General features: G+C 34.8%; 2 protein-coding genes across 2 annotated transcripts; one reads left to right on the top strand and one right to left on the bottom strand.

Moving 5' to 3' along the window:
- Positions 1 to 5,599: 5,599 nt before the first annotated feature.
- Positions 5,600 to 12,636, bottom strand: LOC144363583 (uncharacterized). The gene is made up of 3 exons (XM_085495606.1): positions 11,559 to 12,636; positions 10,415 to 10,525; positions 5,600 to 7,030 (listed from the first exon to the last, which is right to left on the bottom strand). Exons 1-3 carry the CDS (start codon positions 12,610 to 12,612, stop codon positions 6,717 to 6,719), a joined length of 1,479 nt encoding a protein of 492 aa, XP_085351732.1. The 5' UTR covers positions 12,613 to 12,636; the 3' UTR covers positions 5,600 to 6,716.
- Positions 12,637 to 17,561: 4,925 nt separating this feature from the next.
- LOC100368961 (peroxisomal membrane protein PMP34-like) lies at positions 17,562 to 18,734 on the top strand. Its single transcript, XM_002740484.4, has one exon. It carries the CDS (start codon positions 17,577 to 17,579, stop codon positions 18,645 to 18,647), a length of 1,071 nt encoding a protein of 356 aa, XP_002740530.2. The 5' UTR covers positions 17,562 to 17,576; the 3' UTR covers positions 18,648 to 18,734.
- The last annotated feature ends 3,082 nt before the right edge of the window (positions 18,735 to 21,816 follow it).

Here is a 21,816-nt window from a genome sequence, read left to right as displayed (position 1 = left end):
GGAACTAATTACAAGATACCGTCGCTATTCTAACATCCGTAGTTATTAATGTAGTGAACGATTAATCAAAAGATATGACGTATTCAGTACTTAGTGTGATTGGCTTTATGATTGAAGGTTACGCCCTAGAGTCTTTTTACTGTTTTGTAATTGGTTAGAGTTTTGAAAATGAATAAAGAGAGTTTGAGTTGGTCTTGGCGAATACTCTACGATAGACGAGTAGAGAGAGAAGGCAGTCCTGGGCAGTCGAGTCCAGTCCAGGGGCGAGCCTTGAGGCAGTCCAGTCTTGGGGCAAGCCTTGACGCAGACCAGTCTTGGGCGAGTCTTGGTTCAGCCTTGTGAGAGTCTTGGGGACTTTTCCCCAGGGCGCTGTGTCTTACAGAGTGCTCGACAGACCGACTAAGACGAGAGCTGAAACGTATTTCGTTGTGTGTGCCTTATTTGACTGTAAAGTTAAAGTGACTTTCCCGATCCCGTACCTCAAGGGGACGATATAGAGACGAGACGAGATTCCCCCCTGGCAAGGGTGGAGAACCCGAGAGAGAGAAGATTTCCCCCTGATACTTGGGACAAATCGACCGGGCACCGACACAAGCATACATTGCATATATTCTTTATTACCAGCCGTGCCAAATTTGTTAAAAAGGTAGGGGGTGGTAATCACACACATAATAATAATAATACAATGTTTGTTTACGGAAAAAAACAAATAAACAAACGAGCAAAAAAACAGAAACACATCTATGCTGTACCACCGTCCCTCACCATTGAGAGACGGTGGCTGTACCAAACAAACATTTCTCAATCGTCGAAGATAGAGGCAAGTCCTATTTTGTGTAGGGGACAATGCAAGATGAGAAATATCTATGCTTAAAATGAAAACCGAATAACACACTGAGAATGCGAGAAGGTAAAAAAAAAAGAATAACTCATTGACACCCTCCCCTTTTCTTACGAAGTAAAGACATGCAGGCGATCACGCGGTAGCTGACACGTCGTAGTTGTTGGCACGAGTGGCGCCCTCGTCGGCCGAACGGCATCAGACCTCGTGTGTCGGATTTGGAGCACGGCGGAGGGCGCAACTCACGCGTCCTTATCAGGCTAAAGATGTGTTAGACTATTTGAACTAAATCACAGACCCTAAACCATGTGCTTTTAAAGGCCACGTTACACGCACAGTCAGTTGGCGTACATGTGATAATAAAATAAATGCGACCAATTTATCAATATTTACTACTTGTATATGGGGCAGCAACCATGAAAGTAAATAAGATTCCTACAAATCAGAGAAAAATGACAAACTTTCCCAGCAAACGATTCGTTTGGGGTAATATTAAGCTAACCGTATTCCTTATTGTTTGGCGTGGGGAATTCCTTTCCACTTTATAGTGTATTTGAAATCAAAATTGTTTTATACGTCGGGATGACGAGGTGACCTACCCCTAGCTGAGAGTTTAAAAGGCGGTGACCGTCGCGCACCTCCTGCATGAATTTCTATATTATTTCTACGATATTAGTTTCTAATCCTGTCACCTGAGGGCGCGGTTAGGTCGGTCTTAAGACAACTAAAAATCATAGCAGATTGGGACATTAAATTAACAAATTTGACTTGAGGAACACCATAGGAGGAAAGTCCCCCAGAAGACTGCAGTATATAGGTTTAATAGACTTCAATATAATACACACTAAACAATGTATTGTAATGTTACTAAAACAGAGTCAAATGTCTTATTGATGTTTATACCGAGTAATGAGAATTAATTTACTTTGTCATGGAGTCAATATAGTGGCCGTGACCACGGCCTGATTACTTGCAGATAGAAAGTCGTTGATTTTTTCTACATTTTTATGTCAGAAATGAAGTATTTATTGAAGCACATTATGCTTCAGGGAATTTCAATATCCTTAGCAATTAGAAAGCAATAGAAAGTAATAGAAAGCAATATAAAGCAATAGAAAGCAATATTAAGCAATAGAAAGCAAATAGAAAGCAATAGAAAGCAAATAGAAAGCAATAGAAAGCAATAGAAAGCAAATAGAAAGCAACAGTAAGCAAATAGAAAGCAATAGAAAGCAAATAGAAAGCAATAGAAAGCAATAGAAAGCAATATAAAGCAATAGAAAGCAATATTAAGCAATAGAAAGCAATAGAAAGCAAATAGTAAGCAATAGAAAGCAAATAGAAAGCAATAGAAAGCAATAGAAAGCAATAGAAAGCAAATAGAAAGCAATAGAAAGCAATAGAAAGCAATAGAAAGCAAATAGAAAGCATTAGAAAGCAATATAAAGCAATAGAAAGCAATAAAAAGCAATAGAAAGCAGATAGAAAGCAATAGAAAGCAATAGAAAGCAATAGAAAGCAAATAGAAAGCAATAGAAAGCAAATAGAAAGCAAATAGAAAGCAACAGAAAGCAATAGGACGCAATGGAAAGCAAATAGAAAGCAATAGAAAGCAAATAGAAAGCAATAGAAAGCAAATAGAAAGCAAATAGTAAGTAATAGAAAGCAAATAGAAAGCAATAGAAAGCAAATAGAAAGCAATAGAAAGCAAATAGAAAGCAATAGAAAGCAATAGAAAGCAATAGAAAGCAAATAGTAAGCAATAGAAAGCAATAGAAAGCAATAGAAAGCAAATAGAAAGCAATAGAAAGCAATATAAAGCAATAGAAAGCAAATAGTAAGCAATAGAAAGCAATAGAAAGCAAATAGAAAGCAATAGAAAGCAATAGAAAGCAATAGAAAGCAATATAAAGCAATAGAAAGCAAATAGTAAGCAATAGAAAGCAATAGAAAGCAATAGAAAGCAAATAGAAAGCAATAGAAAGCAATAGAAAGCAATAGAAAGCAAACAGAAAGCAATAGAAAGCAAATAGAAAGCAATAGAAAGCAAGAGAAAGCAAATAGAAAGCAAGAGAAAGCAATAGAAAGCAAATAGAAAGCAATAGAAAGCAAATAGAAAGCAATAGAAAGCAATAGGAAGCAAATAGAAAGCAATAGAAAGCAATAGAAAGCAATAGGAAGCAAATAGAAAGCAATAGAAAGCAAATAGAAAGAAATAGAAAGCAATAGAAAGCAAAAAAAGCAATAGAAAGCAATAAAAAGCAATAGAAAGCAACAGAAAGCAATAGAAAGCAATAGAAAGCAAATAGAAAGAAATAGAAAGCAATAGAAAGCAAATAGAAAGCAATAGAAAGCAATAGAAAGCAAACAGAAAGCAATAGAAAGCAAATAGAAAGCAATAGAAAGCAATAGGAAGCAAATAGAAAGCAATAGAAAGCAAATAGAAAGCAATAGAAAGCAAATAGAAAGCAATAGAAAGCAAATAGAAAGAAATAGAAAGCAATAGAAAGCAAAAAAAGCAATAGAAAGCAATAGAAAGCAATAGAAAGCAATAGAAAGCAATAGAAAGCAAATAGAAAGCAATAGAAAGCAATAGAAAGCAATAGAAAGCAATAGAAAGCAAATTGAAAGCAATAGAAAGCAAATAGAAAGCAACAGAGAGCAACAGAAAGCAATAGAAAGCAATAGAAAGCAATAGAAAGCAATAGAAAGCAATAGAAAGCAACAGAAAGCAATAGAAAGCAAATAGAAAGCAATAGAAAGCAAATAGAAAGCAATAGAAAGCAATAGAAAGCAAATAGAAAGCAAATAGAAAGCAAATAGAAAGCAATAGAAAGCAATAGAAAGCAATAGAAAGCAAATAGAAAGCAATAGAAAGCAAATAGAAAGCAATAGAAAGCAAATAGAAAGCAATAGAAAGCAAGAGAAAGCAATAGGAAGCAAATAGAAAGCAATAGAAAGCAAATAGAAAGCAATAGAAAGCAAATAAAAAACAATAGAAAGCAATAGGAAACAAATAGAAAGCAATAGAAAGCAAATAGAAAGCAAATAGAAAGCAATAGAAAGCAAATAGAAAGCAATAGAAAGCAATAGAAAGCAAATAGAAAGCAAATAGAAAGCAATAGAAAGCAATAGAAAGCAAATAGAAAGCAATAGAAAGCAATAGAAAGCAATAGAAAGCAAATAGAAAGCAATAGAAAGCAAATAGAAAGCAAATAGAAAGCAAGAGAAAGCAAATAGAAAGCAAGAGAAAGCAATAGAAAGCAAATAGAAAGCAATAGAAAGCAAATAGAAAGCAATAGAAAGCAATAGAAAGCAATAGGAAGCAATAGAAAGCAATAGAAAGCAATAGAAAGCAATAGGAAGCAAATAGAAAGCAATAGAAAGCAAATAGAAAGAAATAGAAAGCAATAGAAAGCAAAAAAAGCAATAGAAAGCAATAAAAAGCAATAGAAAGCAACAGAAAGCAATAGAAAGCAATAGAAAGCAAATAGAAAGCAAATAGAAAGAAATAGAAAGCAATAGAAAGCAAATAGAAAGCAATAGAAAACAAATAGAAAGCAATAGAAAGCAAATAGAAAGCAATAGAAAGCAATAGGAAGCAAATAGAAAGCAATAGAAAGCAAATAGAAAGCAATAGAAAGCAAATAGAAAGCAATAGAAAACAAATAGAAAGCAATAGAAAGCAAATAGAAAGCAATAGAAAGCAATAGAAAGCAAATAGAAAGCAATAGAAAGCAAATAGAAAGAAATAGAAAGCAATAGAAAGCAAAAAAAGCAATAGAAAGCAATAAAAAGCAATAGAAAGCAACAGAAAGCAATAGAAAGCAAATAGAAAGCAATAGAAAGCAATAGAATGCAATAGAAAGCAATAGAAAGCAATAGAAAGCAAATAGAAAGCAATAGAAAGCAAATAGAAAGCAATAGAAAGCAAATAGAAAGAAATAGAAAGCAATAGAAAGCAAAAAAAGCAATAGAAAGCAATAAAAAGCAATAGAAAGCAAATAGAAAGCAATAGAAAGCAATAGAAAGCAATGGAAAGCAAATAGAAAGCAATAGAAAGCAATAGAAAGCAAAAGAAAGCAATGGAAAGCAAATAGAAAGCAATAGAAAGCAATAGAAAGACGAATGATCAATAACTGTGCCGAGTTATACATCCACCTCGTCATTCTTGAGGTCTTCAAATGCAATTCCATCCGACCAATTGTATTCTTGATGGTGATGGACACATCAACAGAAGCAGATTTCTAACATCTATGTTTATTACATGGCAGAATTTGATTCTACATAATGAACAATGGCCTTTTTAAACCATTCAGATAATATTCAACATTCAATAACAGATTGGGCTATGATTTAATTGCATTTGTAGAAAGTGTAATCTCATCAAATGACAAAGACATAGATATGTTGTAAATGTTTATTTATTAGTGGAAATATGAATTGACTTATTATAATTTCACTTTAGTATTTCAAACTTTTTTTGTGAATATTATTTGCTCCATAAATATTCCCACACATAAAAAAATATAAAAAATATAAATATTGGTAATGAGAAATATATAACACTCCATTCAAGTTTAAATAGTATTTGTTTTAAATTGTGAGCTATGTAATAAATTCGCAGATAAATTTGTATGAAAATATTATTTTACATGACTTTCAAAACAATCTGAGTATGTACATGTCTTGTATAGAGTTATATTAGTTATATTAATATTTCATACATTTTAATTCTTGTAATAAAATCAGTTTTTAAAAGTCTTGATAGTTTATGTAAATATAGTGAGATATCAAGACTGATATTTAGAAATAACAAATGCCCATATATTATTGTTATTATTATTACATTTTCATAATTGGAAAAAAAAATATTGTTGTGTTCAGATTCTGCACAAATTGAAAAACAAAATGGAGAAAAAAAATGTCCCTGATGAATGAAGTTCAATTCAGTTGAAGTAATCAAGGTCCTGAGCATAAGAGAAAACAACAATATGTATCATCGGAATTATGAAGTCAAATATCATTGATGAATAGTCCATAAAAATAGACTTGCCCATTTTAATTATTCATGGTTTTGTAAATTAGGAAAAACATATACAGAGATATTGTGTTTATTTATTGCGTATCACTTTAACTGTGTCTAGCTTGTATTGGCAGACATTGGCAGACAGTGACTGTGAGCTGTTTGGTAGACACTGACTGTGAGCTCCTTGGTAGATATGTGACTGTGAGCTGTTTGGTGGATACTGACAGTGAGCTGTTTGGTGGATACTGACTGTGAGCTGTTTGGTGGATACTGACTGTGAGCTGTTTGGTGGGCACGGACTGTGAGCTGTTTGGTGGACACGGACTGTGAGCTGTTTGGTGTACATGTGACTGTGAGCTGTTTAGTGGACATGGACTGTGAGCTGTTTGGTGTACATGTGACTGTGAGCTGTTTGGTGGATACTGATTGTGAGCTGTTTGGTGGATATGTGACTGTAAGCTGTTTGGTGGACATAGACTGTGAGCTATTTGGTGGACGCAAACTGTGAGCTGTTTGGTGGATACGTTTTTGCAGTTTACTTGATACTGCCTCTAGTTTAATTTAAAAATGGAATATATACATACAAGCTGAGCATAATTTCAGTTTTAAAATCACCAAATGGACGATTGACATATTTGTTCTATTCTCTCTGACTTGTAATTACTAATAACTTTTTATAACTATTAAACAAGGGCCATAACTAGGTTACAATATAAATAATGTGCACACACAATTCTTTCTTTGATTCAGATTACATTACAAGATCATAATTACAATCATTTCTTATAAATCTTGTAATACAATATGCATATAATATTTACATATTTATCAAATTGTAAAATTCTGTCAAAATAAGATAAGAGATAATACTCCTGTGATAACAAAGATGATATAATTCATCATAACAACAGTGCCACAATCAATATCCAGAATGTTTTCAATTGCAACCATAGTTACAGTTGAGATGCTGCTGCCTAGCAACATAGGGGAAGTAGAGCTACATAGTGGGTTTAGATTGTCATCTAATATATCTTTGATAAAATTATATTCCGTAGGTGTTGCATCTGCTGTAAAGTAGTAGCCTAGCTGGTGAGCTTTCCTGAGAGCCCAGTCACTGTCTTTACAATCCAAGTAACCAGCAATTGCTACCGTGAACACAGCTGCAATAAGAAAGTAAAATATTACAGTGATAGAACTATTGAAACATGGTAAACATACAAGGATTGGTCCATATTAACGCAGTCTATATCTAGTTCTACAATATACAAAGACTGGTTCATACTCACCTGATCTATATCCAGTTCTACAATATACAAGAACTGGTCTATACTCGTCTGATCAATATCAAGTTCTACAATGTACAAAGACTGGTTCATACTCACCTGATCTATATCCAGTTCTACAATGTACAAAGACTGGTTCATATACCCACCTGATCTATATCCAGTTCTACAATGTACAAGGACTGGTCTATACACGTCTGATCAATATCAAGTTCTACAATGTACAAAGACTGGTTCATACTCACCTGATCTATACCCAGTTCTATAATGTACAAAGACTGGTCATATACCCACCTGATCTATATCCAGTTCTACAATGTACAAGGACTGGTCTATACTCGTCTGATCAATATCAAGTTCTACAATGTACAAAGACTGGTTCATACTCACCTGATCTATACCCAGTTCTATAATGTACAAAGACTGGTTCATACTCACCTGATCTATATCCAGTTCTACAATGTACAAGGACTGGTTCATACTCACCTGATCTATACCCAGTTCTACAATGTACAAGGACTGGTGCATACTCACCTGATCTATATCCAGTTCTACAATGTACAAGGACTGGTTCATACTCACCTGATCTATACCCAGTTCTACAATGTACAAGGACTGGTTCATACTCACCTGATCTATACCCAGTTCTATAATGTACAAGGACTGGTTCATATACCCACCTGATCTATATCTAGTTCTACAATATACAAGGACTGGTTCATACTCACCTGATCTATACCCAGTTCTACAATGTACAAAGACTGGTTCATACTCACCTGATCTATACCCAGTTCTATAATGTACAAAGACTGGTTCATACTCACCTGATCTATATCCAGTTCTACAATGTACAAGGACTGGTTCATACTCACCTGATCTATACCCAGTTCTACAATGTACAAGGACTGGTGCATACTCACCTGATCTATATCCAGTTCTACAATGTACAAGGACTGGTTCATACTCACCTGATCTATACCCAGTTCTATAATGTACAAGGACTGGTTCATATACCCACCTGATCTATATCTAGTTCTACAATGTACAAGGACTGGTTCATACTCACCTGATCTATATCCAGTTCTACAATGTACAAGAACTGGTTCATACTCATCTGATCTATATCCAGTTCTACAATGTACAAGGACTGATTCATATACCCACCTGATCTATACCCAGTTCTATAATGTACAAGGACTGGTTCATATACTCACCTGATCTATACCCAGTTCTATAATGTACAAGGACTGGTTCATATACTCACCTAATCTATACCCAGTTCTATAATGTACAAGGACTGGTTCATACTCACCTGATCTATATCCAGTTCTACAATGTAAAGGATTGGTTCATACTCACCTGATCTACATTCAGTTCTACAATGTACAAGGACTGGTTCATACTCACCTAATCTTTATCCAGTTCTACAATGTACAAGGACTGGTTCATATGCTCACCTGATCTATACCCAGTTCTATAATGTACAAGGACTGGTCCATATACCCACCTGATCTATACCCAGTTCTATAATGTACAAGGACTGGTTCATATACTCACTTGATCTATACCCAGTTCTATAATGTACAAGGACTGGTTCATATACTCACCTGATCTATATCCAGTTCTACAATGTACAAGGACTGGTTCATACTCGCGTGATCTATATCCAGTTCTACAATGTACAAGGACTGGTTTATACTCACCTGATCTATATCCTGTTCTACAATGTACAAGGACTGGTGCATACTCACCTGATCCATATCCAGTTCCACAATGTACAAGGACTGGTTCATACTCACCTGATCTATATCCAGTTCTACAATGTACAAGGACTGGTTCATATACTCACCTGATCTATACCTAGTTCTATAATGTACAAGGACTGGTTCATATACTAACCTGATCTATATCCAGTTCTATAATGTACAAGGACTGGTTCATATACTCACCTGATCTATATCCAGTTCTACAATGTACAAGGACTGGTTCATATACTCACCTGATCTATACCTAGTTCTATAATGTACAAGGACTGGTTCATATACTAACCTGATCTATATCCAGTTCTACAATGTACAAGGACTGGTTCATACTCATCTGATCTATATCCAGTTCTACAATGTACAAGGACTGGTTCATACTCACCTGATCTATATCCAGTTCTACAATGTACAAGGACTGGTTCATACTCACCTGATCTATATCCAGTTCTATAATGTACAAAGACTGGTTCATATACCCACCTGATCTATATCCAGTTCTACAATGTACAAGGACTGGTTCATACTCATCTGATCTATATCCAGTTCTACAATGTACAAGGACTGGTTCATACTCACCTGATCTATATCCAGTTCCACAATGTACAAGGACTGGTTCATACTCACCTGATCTATATCCAGTTCTACAATGTACAAGGACTGGTTCATACTCACCTGATCTATATAAAGTTCTACAATGTACAAGGACTGGTTCATACTCACATGATCTATATCCAGTTCTACAATGTACAAGGACTGGTTCATATACTCACCTGATCTATATCCAGTTCTGCAATGTACAAGGACTGGTTCATACTCACCTGATCTATATACAGTTCTACAATGTACAAGAACTGGTTCATACTCATCTGATCTATATCCAGTTCTACAATGCACAAGGACTGGTTCATACTCACCTGATCTATATCCAGTTCTACAATGTACAATGACTGGTTCATATACTCACCTGATCTATATCCAGTTCTACAATGTACAAGGACTGGTTCATATACTCACCTGATCTATATCCAGTTCTACAATGTACAAGGACTGGTGCATACTCACCTGATCCATATCCAGTTCTACAATGTACACGGACTGGTTCATACTCACCTGATCTATATCCAGTTCTACAATGTACACAGACTAGTTCATACTCACCTGATCTATATAAAGTTCTATAATGTACAAAGACTGGTTCATATACCCACCTGATCTATATCCAGTTCTACAATGTACAAGAACTGGTTCATACTCACCTGATCTATATCCAGTTCTATAATGTACAAAGACTGGTTCATATACCCACCTGATCTATATCCAGTTCTACAATGTACAAGGACTGGTTCATACTCATCTGATCTATATCCAGTTCTACAATGTACAAGGACTGGTTCATACTCACCTGATCTATATCCAGTTCTACAATGTACAAGGACTGGTTCATACTCACCTGATCTATATCCAGTTCTATAATTTACAAGGACAGGTTCATACTCACCTGATCTATATCCAGTTCTACAATGTACAAGAACTGGTGCATGTTCCAAAGCATCCATAAATGTATCCACAAACATATCAAAGCTATATCTATTATAGCCATACTGTCCACCTGTATATATATAATATATACAATGACCATCAAATATGATAGAAATTGCTATGAGGTATACAACGATACTGTTAAATACTTTATTTTAGCTGAATCATTCCTTCAGCGAAAATAGCGAAAATTAATTCCAAGCGAAAATAAAGTAGTCTACTATAACATAAATGCTACACGATATTGTATATATAAGTGCTTATTACTGATACATGACTGTTGCATATCATTTACAGATGTTTAGTGTAAAATATAGTATGGTAAATGTCACAGTATTCATGATAAACATCCCCATAATTGTATTCAAATATTTGTACTGTTTCTGTTGCACTGATACAAGGTTTTCAGGCTGTACAATAACTAGAATCGTGCAATGACACAAACTCGCAATAGTATAGACTGAAAGTATTTTTTAAAAAGATATCGATAAAAGAATTATAATTCTGCCAAGCATCACTAACTATCAGCATCTATGTGATAATGTATGCAAATGTGTCTCCATTGAGCTTGTACTTAGACAGCAGATGATATGATATGATATACATGATATATGATATGATATGATATATATGATATGATATGATATGATATGATATATGATACGATATGATATATGATACGATATGATATATGATATGATATGATACGATATATGATATGATATGATATGATATGATATGATATGATATGATATGATATGATATGATATGATATGAGGGCAAGGTCATGCTTCATTATTTTAAGAAAAACATCTGCACTTTACTTGCCTGCAATTTTATTAGTAATGTTACACTCCAGAAATAAAGATTGTCTTTCAATTTAAAAACACGTACATTACAGAGTGAAATGTATCTCATTCTCTATCACATCATTATTACATTTCTTGCACTTTCTATTCTCAAGTTGGATTTTTGGATTTTTTTGGCGAGCTACCAGTAACTGTATTTGTAGAGTGTGATTACTTATAACATGGTGATGTACATGTTTTATTGAGTTTACATGATTTGAGGCAATAGATTACAGAAAACAAAGCCGAACTCACCAACAGGTAGATGGTAGTAATATAGTCCAGTGTTACCAATAATATATTCGTGTTCTATTGTTTCATTGTACCCAATGTTATCACCAAACTCTCCAGTATTCATTCCTTCATAGTTGTTAAGTGATACTTCTGAGATATAGGTATTAGGTAGGTTGTCGTCTATTCTGGATTGTAGAAGTTTCGATGCTGACTGGCGTCCACTGCCACTATATGTGCCAGTCCTATCATGAATATTAAGGAGGGTAACTTCTTCTTGTGATGGCTCATTATGTGTTCCTCCTTGAACACCTTTCCTGAGATTAATTATAGCCTTGTATCCAGCTGATTCTATCATAGGTATGTGTTGTTTGTATGTCTGTCCACTGATATACCAATTAGATTCTATTGGTTTAGCCAACCAGTAATTCAACAAGGGCGATGATGAAAATTCACTGGTTGATATGGTAACATTATCACCAGTTTCCGTGGCGATTAATTGTAGTATAGCTGGTTGTGTGTAATCATGACCTAAGGAATGTCCAATGTCAATGATGTCTTGCGATTCAAAGTCTGGATTTGTCTTAACTAGATACACTAGGGTATACAAAGTAGCATAGTATGAATGGATACATGTAACAAGTATAGGTGTTTGTAGACTATCAACAGACAATGAAAACAGATTCAAAACACTGGAACTGACCAGATTTTCTGTTTCTACAGGCAATACAGTCAATGAAATCCCTGCGATTCCAGCAATATTTACACTTTCCGAAGATGACGGCAAATACTCATCACCAAAAACCCCATCTTCAGGAAAATTAAAGACAGATAATATCGATTTAAACCCAACTTCTGATGCATACTTTATTTGTCTCTGTGATAATCGCCCTGCTGTGTGGAAATCATTTGTAATACGTCTAGTCCACCATCCTTTACGAGAGGGGAATGAGACTCCGTTTAGTGGCATATAAATGCTAAGAAGTAATCCAACGAGTATACTAGTCGTAAGAACCAGCATGATAGCAACACTGATGTATTTAATTCTTTTGATTGTACGCCTGTCAAACTTTAACATGAGTTAGATTTGTTGATGTTGTGGAATTGTTGCAGCAGTTAGATATATAGTAGTCTCCACTGTAAAGAAAAAATATTACTCAACCATAACTATAATTTGCATGTTTATGACAAAAAAAGCTCCTGAATGCAGAAGTCAGACTAAACTAATGGAAACAAATGACAATCTTTCTATAGGTATTCTTTGAAGAGGATTTACAATTATTATAAAATGCAACGTTGTCAAGGTAATCATGAAAACTGTCATGGTTTAGTATTTTAAACATGATAGAGTGTACAAACTGACTTAACGACAAACTTAGCCTGAACATGTGTAAATATAATTAACAATACACAGCATTTAGCACTTATGCAATAGGAGAGCCAGCTAATTAACATAATTTTCAGTCATTAGCAGACCTACCTTAATTGTCTTTCAAGTGATGGATTCAATGAATAACTATAAATTACTTACAGTTTTCTCAATCAGTTGTAATAAAAATAAGAATTCCAGTACACACTACAGGTACCACCATGGTCCACTGGTGTTCTAAAAATTTGAACAACTGAAAAAATCAGGTGATTTGTCACATGACCTAGCATCTTAGTTTGTCTTCGTAGAATGAGAAAATTGTTGTTTCCTGTTTTGAAAGGTTATTTTGTGTATCCAAATCAATTTTTAATTATGCAATAATCATTTTTTGAGATAAGAATGGAGAATCTAATAATTAATATGCAAATTAGGTAATTAATATGCATGATTTTGGACCCCAAACTAAACAGGTGTATGTATTCTCCAGGTACACCTACATACCAAGCTTCATTGGAATTTGGTGATTATAGTTTTTTAAAAATCAGATTGGTGTGCAAGATATCTATGGAAAAAATGATTAATTATCATGCAAATTAGGTAATTAACATGTGCTGGTTTTAGCGTCAAACTAATCAGAAATGTGGATTGTTTGAGAGCATCTACGTAGCATGCTTCATTGAAATGTAGGTAAATAATCCTTAAAGCAAGTTAAATCTTTGAGATTGTTTTCATACTTTTACTAAATACTGATATTTTGATTACAGTGTATATAGCCATTTGATCATTTTCAGTTTATTGTGAGATCCCGCGTTATGCGTGAAATTGAACGTAAAAACAGGACAAACAAAGGTCATAGCGTCATGATGATATAAAAAAAATTGCGTGGGATTCGACAAACGCGAAAATATTTTGGGGGTAGTTTCATGCTTAATAGACTGCTAAACCTCTGCCTTCATAAATACATTTTCTAAGAGGATTAATATTATTTTGGTGTTCATATAGAAATAACATATTTCAACACATAAATAACGCATTTTGGTTCTTAAAGTGGTTTAGAGGTCAATTTTTGACATGATTTTCTTTTTCGTTTCCCATCTTTTAGGAATAATATTCATCAGAATTCTTTTCTTCTATGACCATTGTCATTTTTTAATGAGGTATCAAACAGAATTTTAATATAGATATATTTAGTAATTTTAGTAAATTTAAATCTGCATTGCTGAATTATTTTTATATAAAGTCTTATTAATTAATTGTTGTATTTTAAGGTAGAAGCCTACTCAGAATTTTTGAGAAAGTTGGTCATTAATTGCAGGACAGCGTTCATTGGTCTATTATGTAAAATCATGAACATTTCTCGAAAATTAAGCTGGTAACCCCCAAATTTGTTTAGTCAATATTCTTATAAACTAGAAGTACAATTTATTTTTATTCATGAGTAGGCTTAACTTAGGTATTATTGTCATTTGTCTTGTTAGTTTGTTTGTTGTTGTGGAACCTGTAATTGGGAAATTTATTCCTGTTTGTAAACCAAATGAATGAATGAATGAATGAATGAATGAATGAATGAATGAATGAATGAATGAATAAATGAAAGAATGAATGAATGAATGAATAAATATTTGAACAAAGAGCTTAGGGTATGGATTAACGGGGAGCCAGCCACCCACTGACTGCCAGCAATCAACACTGCTCATTTTTATAAATATCAAGGTAGTAAACAAGTTAAAAATGTTTGAATTTATTTGGATTAAAATAGTACAAGCAAAACATGACAGCTGGCATTGAAGGGTTCAAAATGGAAAAAGGTCACAATATCCCCCTTTTCAGTCAGGTTTTTTTTCATTTTTTTTCATTTTTGTCACTGTAACCCATTCTGTTATTATTGTGTGGAAAATATAAAAATTATTAAAATAAAAAAAAAGAACTTTTGAAGACTCAAAGACTCTATGGTTGTGGTTCCTGGAAAAGACATTTGTACGCCATATTAATTCAAACAAAATGAAAACAATTATAAATGAATATATTATTAGCTTTATCAAAAGTGCGAATAGGGAATTTACTTGACGTCCAAAACAAAAAAAGTTCGCTTAATGTCCTAGGAAAAATTCGAAAAATGATGAGGTAATGAAATTTCATTTTATTTTCATATTTTTTTTTTCTGTATGAAGATTATTTAATAACGCAACAACAAGATACAAGTTCAATGTTTAACATTTTCTAATTAATGCTTTCGAATACATGTATTTAAGATTGATTTGGAAGATTAAAACTTCCTCTGAAACACAGTACAAAACATTTTCCCATTCTATCGTATGTGGCACACTTTACCAATATGCAGATTGCAAAAAATGTGTGAGGTGAAGTTTTCAAACTGATGCGTGCAATGACGAGAAACAAATTTAAAGCTCTTTTTTCTAGCCTTAAAAAGTATTTCTAAGCTTACGAATTGTACCGGTATCATAAAACTGAATACCCTTCACGTCATGAAGTTATTTTAATAGCTATTTCTTACACTAAGAATGCACTTTTTTAATCAGACTATTCTGGGTATGTGATATTAATTAAAGGATGGGGGGGGGGGGGTAGTGATACAATCAATGTGGGTCCCATAATGCCATACATATAACAAGTGTAAAAAAAAAAACATTTTCCCATTCTACCATAAGTGGCACACTTTATGATGCATGCAATGACAAAAAGCCCTAAAAAGTATTTCAAATTGTACCAGTATTATAAAACTGAACACCCTTCATGTTTTCATATTTTGACAGCTAATTCATATTTTGATAATGCCATACAAGTGTCAAAAAATCAAAAAAACAAAACAAACAAACATTGTATTGAAGTTGATATGAGAACCTCAGGGTGTGGATTTAAAAAAACAAAAAAAAATAATCTGCAATGAAAATTCGTTCATAGGCTTTCGCTATAAAATCTAATAAATAAGTAGCTAAACGAAAATAAATTATCACTTGTATATGGTATGCCAGGATTTCTAAAAAAGTTAAATTAAGGTAGAAGCATACTCATAATTTTTGACAAAATTGGTCATAAATCACATAACAATGTTCATTAGTTTATTATGTACAATCATGAAGCTAATGTCCCATGGTACAATTAAATAGCATTAATTTGTGTGTTACAGTTAAGCTTTTTGAGAAACGTGTCCTAATATTTCTTGAAAATTGCTATTTTTAGAACAATTTCATAGAACACAATGTTAAAGAAAATTGCATTTTTTGACACTTTTTAAAACCTAGATTTAAAAAAAAAATTCAGAACAACCAAAAGTACTCATTAACATTATATGATGTCACCAGGCTAGATTTTGAGATATTGCATAATATCTCTGCCATAGGAATCTGTGGTAAAAGTGTTGTAATAGTGTCAAAATGGCGACTTTCCACTAAAATACAACCATCAATTTCTCGAAAAAAAGGCTGGTAACCCCCAACTTTGTTCAGGTTAAAATCCTTATATTACCTTGGAGTACAGTTTATTGCAAAATGATTAAATTCTGGGTATTTTAATTTATGAGTAGGCTTCTACCTTAAAACAAGTACTCAGTCACTAGTTTGAAGGGAGCAAAGGGGAATAGCTGATACAGTTTACAGGAAATAGAAAAAGGCATTTTATGTTTTTACAGGAAATGAAATGAAAGTTCCATTTACAGTAAAAAATAGGTTTTTACACTTTACAGTTAAAGCAATTTCCATTTTACATTTTAATACCATATTTTATAATTTGCGTTTAAGAATCAAAATTCGGAATTGCGAACGAATTACGACATTTAATGTGAAAAAAAAAAATCTTTGTACAAATTACGAACGAATAAAGTAGCTGATTACATTTTACATTTGCCCATGTCTATGAATTTACGTTTATTCATTTAAATTACAATATTATGAAAATAAAAACAATTGATTACAACTTACGAAAATATCCCTTGGTGACCCATTAGTTTTGCTAAAAGAGGGGCCTTGAATTCCACAGAAAAAGAACATCCTATACACACTTGAAAGAGAAAAGTAACCCAAAACGTATAGCAAAAACATAATGTGTTCTAAAAAATACAACTCAGAACAAGAAAAAATAAAATATGTGAAGAAAAAATAAATATATAACCCCCTCCCGACAATGGTCAACCCTTAATACAATATTGTTGTTTCTGGCTACAAAACTTATTAATACCAGACTACATCGATCGGTACCAAGTTGAAGGAAGTACTGGAGTACAAATTACAGTAAATGATTATATGTTTTTAATCTGCTTTCCTGGTTTGCCTACAGCTTTGCACAAAAGTTCAGATGAGGCCGGGAAGAAAATTTGCAGTTTTTCTACAACCAAGACTTTCTAATGGCTACCTCTTCAAAAGTATTCCATTTCGCATTCGCAGTCAGTTATTGTATAGTTCAGTTCACACAAATATCGTCACATATATATAATTCAAACTTTAAAAATATCGATTTACCTGTTGGTGGCGAGCCAGTAAAAGCCGAATAATAAACATATGTGACCCTACCATGACCCCGAACATGTCAGGGTCATCCGAGGTCAAATTGCATTGTTGAATATAAAAAACGTAAACACTATTATACGAATCAATTCATAAACGAACATATTGAACGTGCCGTTCTTCGTGTTGTCTATAACTATTCGGACTTGGTAAATGTTGGATTTAGTTGAAGAAATGCCGGGCAACATCTTGGAGTGGGTTAACGAGGCCAGTGTTAGTTGGTTGTTCTTTCTTTACTCCTTTTTCAGCGAACTGTCGATCAAGATGCCGGCGGCAACTGCATCGTCGATATTCTCGCTGTTTTCATACGACAACCTTGTCCATGCTGTTGCCGGTGCTACTGGAAGTGCCGTGTCGATGACGGTCTTCTATCCACTCGATGCAGCAAGGGTCCGATTACAGATTGACGACAAACGCAAGGCTAAACACACACCACAGGTTATTGCTGATATCGCACAGGAAGAAGGAATAAGCTCACTGTACAAAGGTCTGTTACCGGTGCTACAGAGCCTTTGCTGCTCCAATTTCGTATATTTCTACACCTATAACGGACTAAAACTCTCGTACTATGGCGCTACTCGTACACCAACCGGATTCAGCGATCTCGCGATTGGTTTTATTGCCGGGGTGACCAACGTACTGATTACCACACCGTTATGGGTGGCCAACACTCGCCTCAAATTACAAGGCGTGCGACTGAAAAGTAATGCAGACAAGGAGGTAAAACATCCCCGGTATAATGGAATGATTGATGCACTTTGTAAGATTTATAAGGACGAAGGCATCAACATATTATGGAGTGGGACATTCCCGTCGTTGATGCTTGTGGCAAACCCTTCCATTCAGTTTGCTGTGTACGAAGCATTGAAAAGATCACAGTTGCCGCTGGCTGGCACTGGTAACGAACTGTCTTCGCTCACTATCTTCCTCATGGGAGCAGTTGCTAAAGCAGTTGCAACCATAGCGACGTATCCACTTCAGGTTATCCAATCACGACTACGTTACCATGGCAACAAAGGGGAAAATGGCAAAAAGATGGGGTTTCTAGCAATGGTAATGGACTTAGTGAAGACTCGTGGATTGCGCGGCATGTTCAAAGGATTAGAGGCCAAACTATTGCAAACTGTTCTCATGGCTGCTCTCATGTTTTTAACTTATGAAAAAATAGCAATATTTGTATTCACATTGTTGAGAGCAAACATTTCATCTAGCCAACACAAATGATAATAATGACACTTTTATTTTCCAATATAATATTTGTGCATGCATTATTTCTATATTGTTAAATAAATTCACAAGTATGTTCCAATACTGAGCTGGTTTTGTCATTTGCAAGGAGGTTAAGACTTCATTTATTCACTGTATACTATGCTGTGTTTCAGGAAGACATGTATGGTTGACTATACTGCATCACAGAAAGCCATGTATTGTTCACTATACTGCATCACAGAAAGCCATGTATGGTTGACTATACTCCATCACAGAAAGCTGTGTATGGTTGGCTATACTGAATCACAGAAAGCCATGTATGGTTGGTTATACTGCATCACAGAAAATTATATATTGTTGATTATTATATACTACATCACAGAAAGCCATGTATGGTTGACTATACTGAATCACAGAAAGCCATGTATGGTTGACTATACTGCATAACAGAAAGCCATGTATGGTTGACTATACTGAATCACAGAAAGCCATGTATGGTTGACTATACTGAATCACAGAAAGCCATGTATGGTTGACTATACTGAATCACAGAAAGCCATGTATGGTTGACTATACTGCATCACAGAAAGCCTTGTATGGTTGACTATACTGCATCACAGAAAGCCATGTATGTTTGACTATACTGCATCACAGAAAGCCATGTATGGTTGACTATACTGAATCACAGAAAGCCATGTATGGTTGACTATACTGCATCACACATAGCTATGTATGGTTGACTATACTGCATCACAGAAAGCCATGTATGGTTGGCTATACTGCATCACAGAAAGCCATGTATGGTTGGCTATACTGCATCACAGTAAGCCATGTATGGTTGACAATACTGCATCACAGAAAGCCATGTATGGTTGACTATACTGCATCACAGAAAGCCATGTATGGTTGACTATACTGCATCACAGAAAGCCATATAGTTCACTATACTGCATCACAGAAAGCTATGTACGGTTGACTATAATGCATCACAGAAAGCCATGTATGGTTGACTATACTGAATCACAGAAAGACATGTATGTTTGACTATACTGTATCACAGAAAGCCATGTATGGTTGACTACTGCATCACACATAGCTATGTATGGTTGACTATACTGCATCTTAGAAAGCCATGTATGGTTGACTATACTGAATTACAGAAAGCCATGTATGGTTGACTATACTGAATCACAGAAAGCCATGTATGGTTGACTATACTGCATCACAGAAAGCCTTGTATGGTTGACTATACTGCATCACAGAAAGCCATGTATGTTTGACTATACTGCATCACAGAAAGCCATGTATGGTTGACTATACTGAATCACAGAAAGACATGTATGTTTGACTATACTGTATCACAGAAAGCCATGTATGGTTGACTATACTCCATCACACATAGCTATGTATGGTTGACTAAACTGCATCGCAGAAAGCCATGTATGGTTGACTATACTGCATCTTAGAAAGCCATGTATGGTTGACTATACTGAATTACAGAAAGCCATGTATGGTTGCTATACTGAATCACAGAAAGCCATGTATGGTTGACTATACTGCATCTTAGAAAGCCATGTATGGTTGACTATACTGAATTACAGAAAGCCATGTATGGTTGACTATACTGAATCACAGAAAGCCATGTATGGTTGACTATACTGAATCACAGAAAGCCATGTATGGTTAACTATACTGAATCACAGAAAGCCATGAATGGTTAACTATACTGCATCACAGAAAGCCATGTATGGTTCACTATACTGCATCACAGAAAGCCATGTATGGTCGACTATACAGCATCACAGAAAGCCATGTATGGTCGACTATACTGCATCACAGAAAGCCATGTATGGTCGACTATACTGCATCACAGAAAACCATGTGTGGTTGACTATACTGCATCACAGAAAGCCATGTATGGTTGACTATACTGCATCACAGAAAGCTATGTATGGTTGACTATACTGCATCACAGAAAGTAATGTATGGCTGACTATACTGCATCACAGAAAGCCATGCATGGTTAACTATACTTCATCACAGAAAGCCATGTATGGTTGACTATACTGCATCACAGAAAGCAATGTGTGGTTGACTATACTGCATCACAGAAAGCCATGTACGGTTGACTATACTGCATCACAGAAAGCCATGTATGGTTGGCTATACTGCATCACAGAAAGCCATGTATGGTTGGCTATACTGCATCACAGTAAGCCATGTATGGTTGACAATACTGCATCACAGAAAGCCATGCATGGTTAACTATACTTCATCACAGAAAGCCATGTATGGTTGACAATACTGCATCACAGAAAGCCATGCATGGTTAACTATACTGCATCACAGAAAGCCATGTATGGTTGACTGTACTGCATCACAGAAAGCCATGTATGGTTGGCTATACTGCATCACAGAAAGCCATGTATGGTTGGCTATACTACATCACAGTAAGCCATGTATGGTTGACAATACTGCATCACAGAAAGCCATGTATGGTTGACTATAATGCATCACAGAAAGCCATGTATGGTTGACTATACTGCATCACAGAAAGCCATATAGTTGACTATACTGCATCACAAAAAGCCATGTATGGTCGACTATACTGCATCACACATAGCCATGTATGGTTGACTATACTGCATGACAGAAAGCCATATAGTTCACTATACTGCATCACAGAAAGCCATGTATGGTTGACTATACTGAATCACAAAAAGCAATGTATGGTTGGCTATACTGAATCAGAGAAAGCCATATATGGTTGGCTATACTGCATCACAGAAAGCCATGCATGGTTGACTGTACTGCATCAAAGGAAGCCATGTATGGTTGCCTATACTGCATCACAGAAAGCCATGTATGGTTGACTATACTGCATCACAGAAAGCCATGTATGGTTGACTATACTGCATCACAGAAAGCCATTATGGTTAACTATACTGCATCACAGAAAGCCATTATGGTTGACTATACTGCATCACAGAAATCTATGTATGGTTGACTATACTGCATCACAGAAAGCCATGTATGGTTGACTATACTGCATCACAGAAAGCAATGTATGGTTGACTATACTGCATCACACATAGCTATGTATGGTTGACTATACTGCATCACACATAGCTATATATGGTTGACTATACTGCATGACAGAAAGCCATATAGTTCACTATACTGC

The sequence above is a fragment of the Saccoglossus kowalevskii genome, chromosome 22, assembly GCF_978046115.1.
Source record: "Saccoglossus kowalevskii chromosome 22, keSacKowa6.1, whole genome shotgun sequence".
NCBI lineage: Eukaryota > Metazoa > Hemichordata > Enteropneusta > Harrimaniidae > Saccoglossus > Saccoglossus kowalevskii.
The sequence above is the reverse complement of the archived record's forward strand: the minus strand, read 5'-3'. Positions and strand labels throughout refer to the sequence as shown.

What these genes read in the sequence shown, in the direction of transcription:
- LOC144363583 (XM_085495606.1), bottom strand. Translation starts at nt 12,612, where the DNA reads ATGTTAAAGTTTGACAGGCGTACAATCAAAAGAATTAAATACATCAGT. An exon ending in TTACTACCATCTACCTGTTG is followed by an intron (nt 10,526 to 11,558) that starts GTGAGTTCGGCT and finishes ATATATATACAG; the next exon opens with GTGGACAGTATGGCTATAAT. An exon ending in TAGAACTGGATATAGATCAG is followed by an intron (nt 7,031 to 10,414) that starts GTGAGTATGAAC and finishes TTCTTATTGCAG; the next exon opens with CTGTGTTCACGGTAGCAATT.
- LOC100368961 (XM_002740484.4), top strand. Translation starts at nt 17,577, where the DNA reads ATGTTGGATTTAGTTGAAGAAATGCCGGGCAACATCTTGGAGTGGGTT.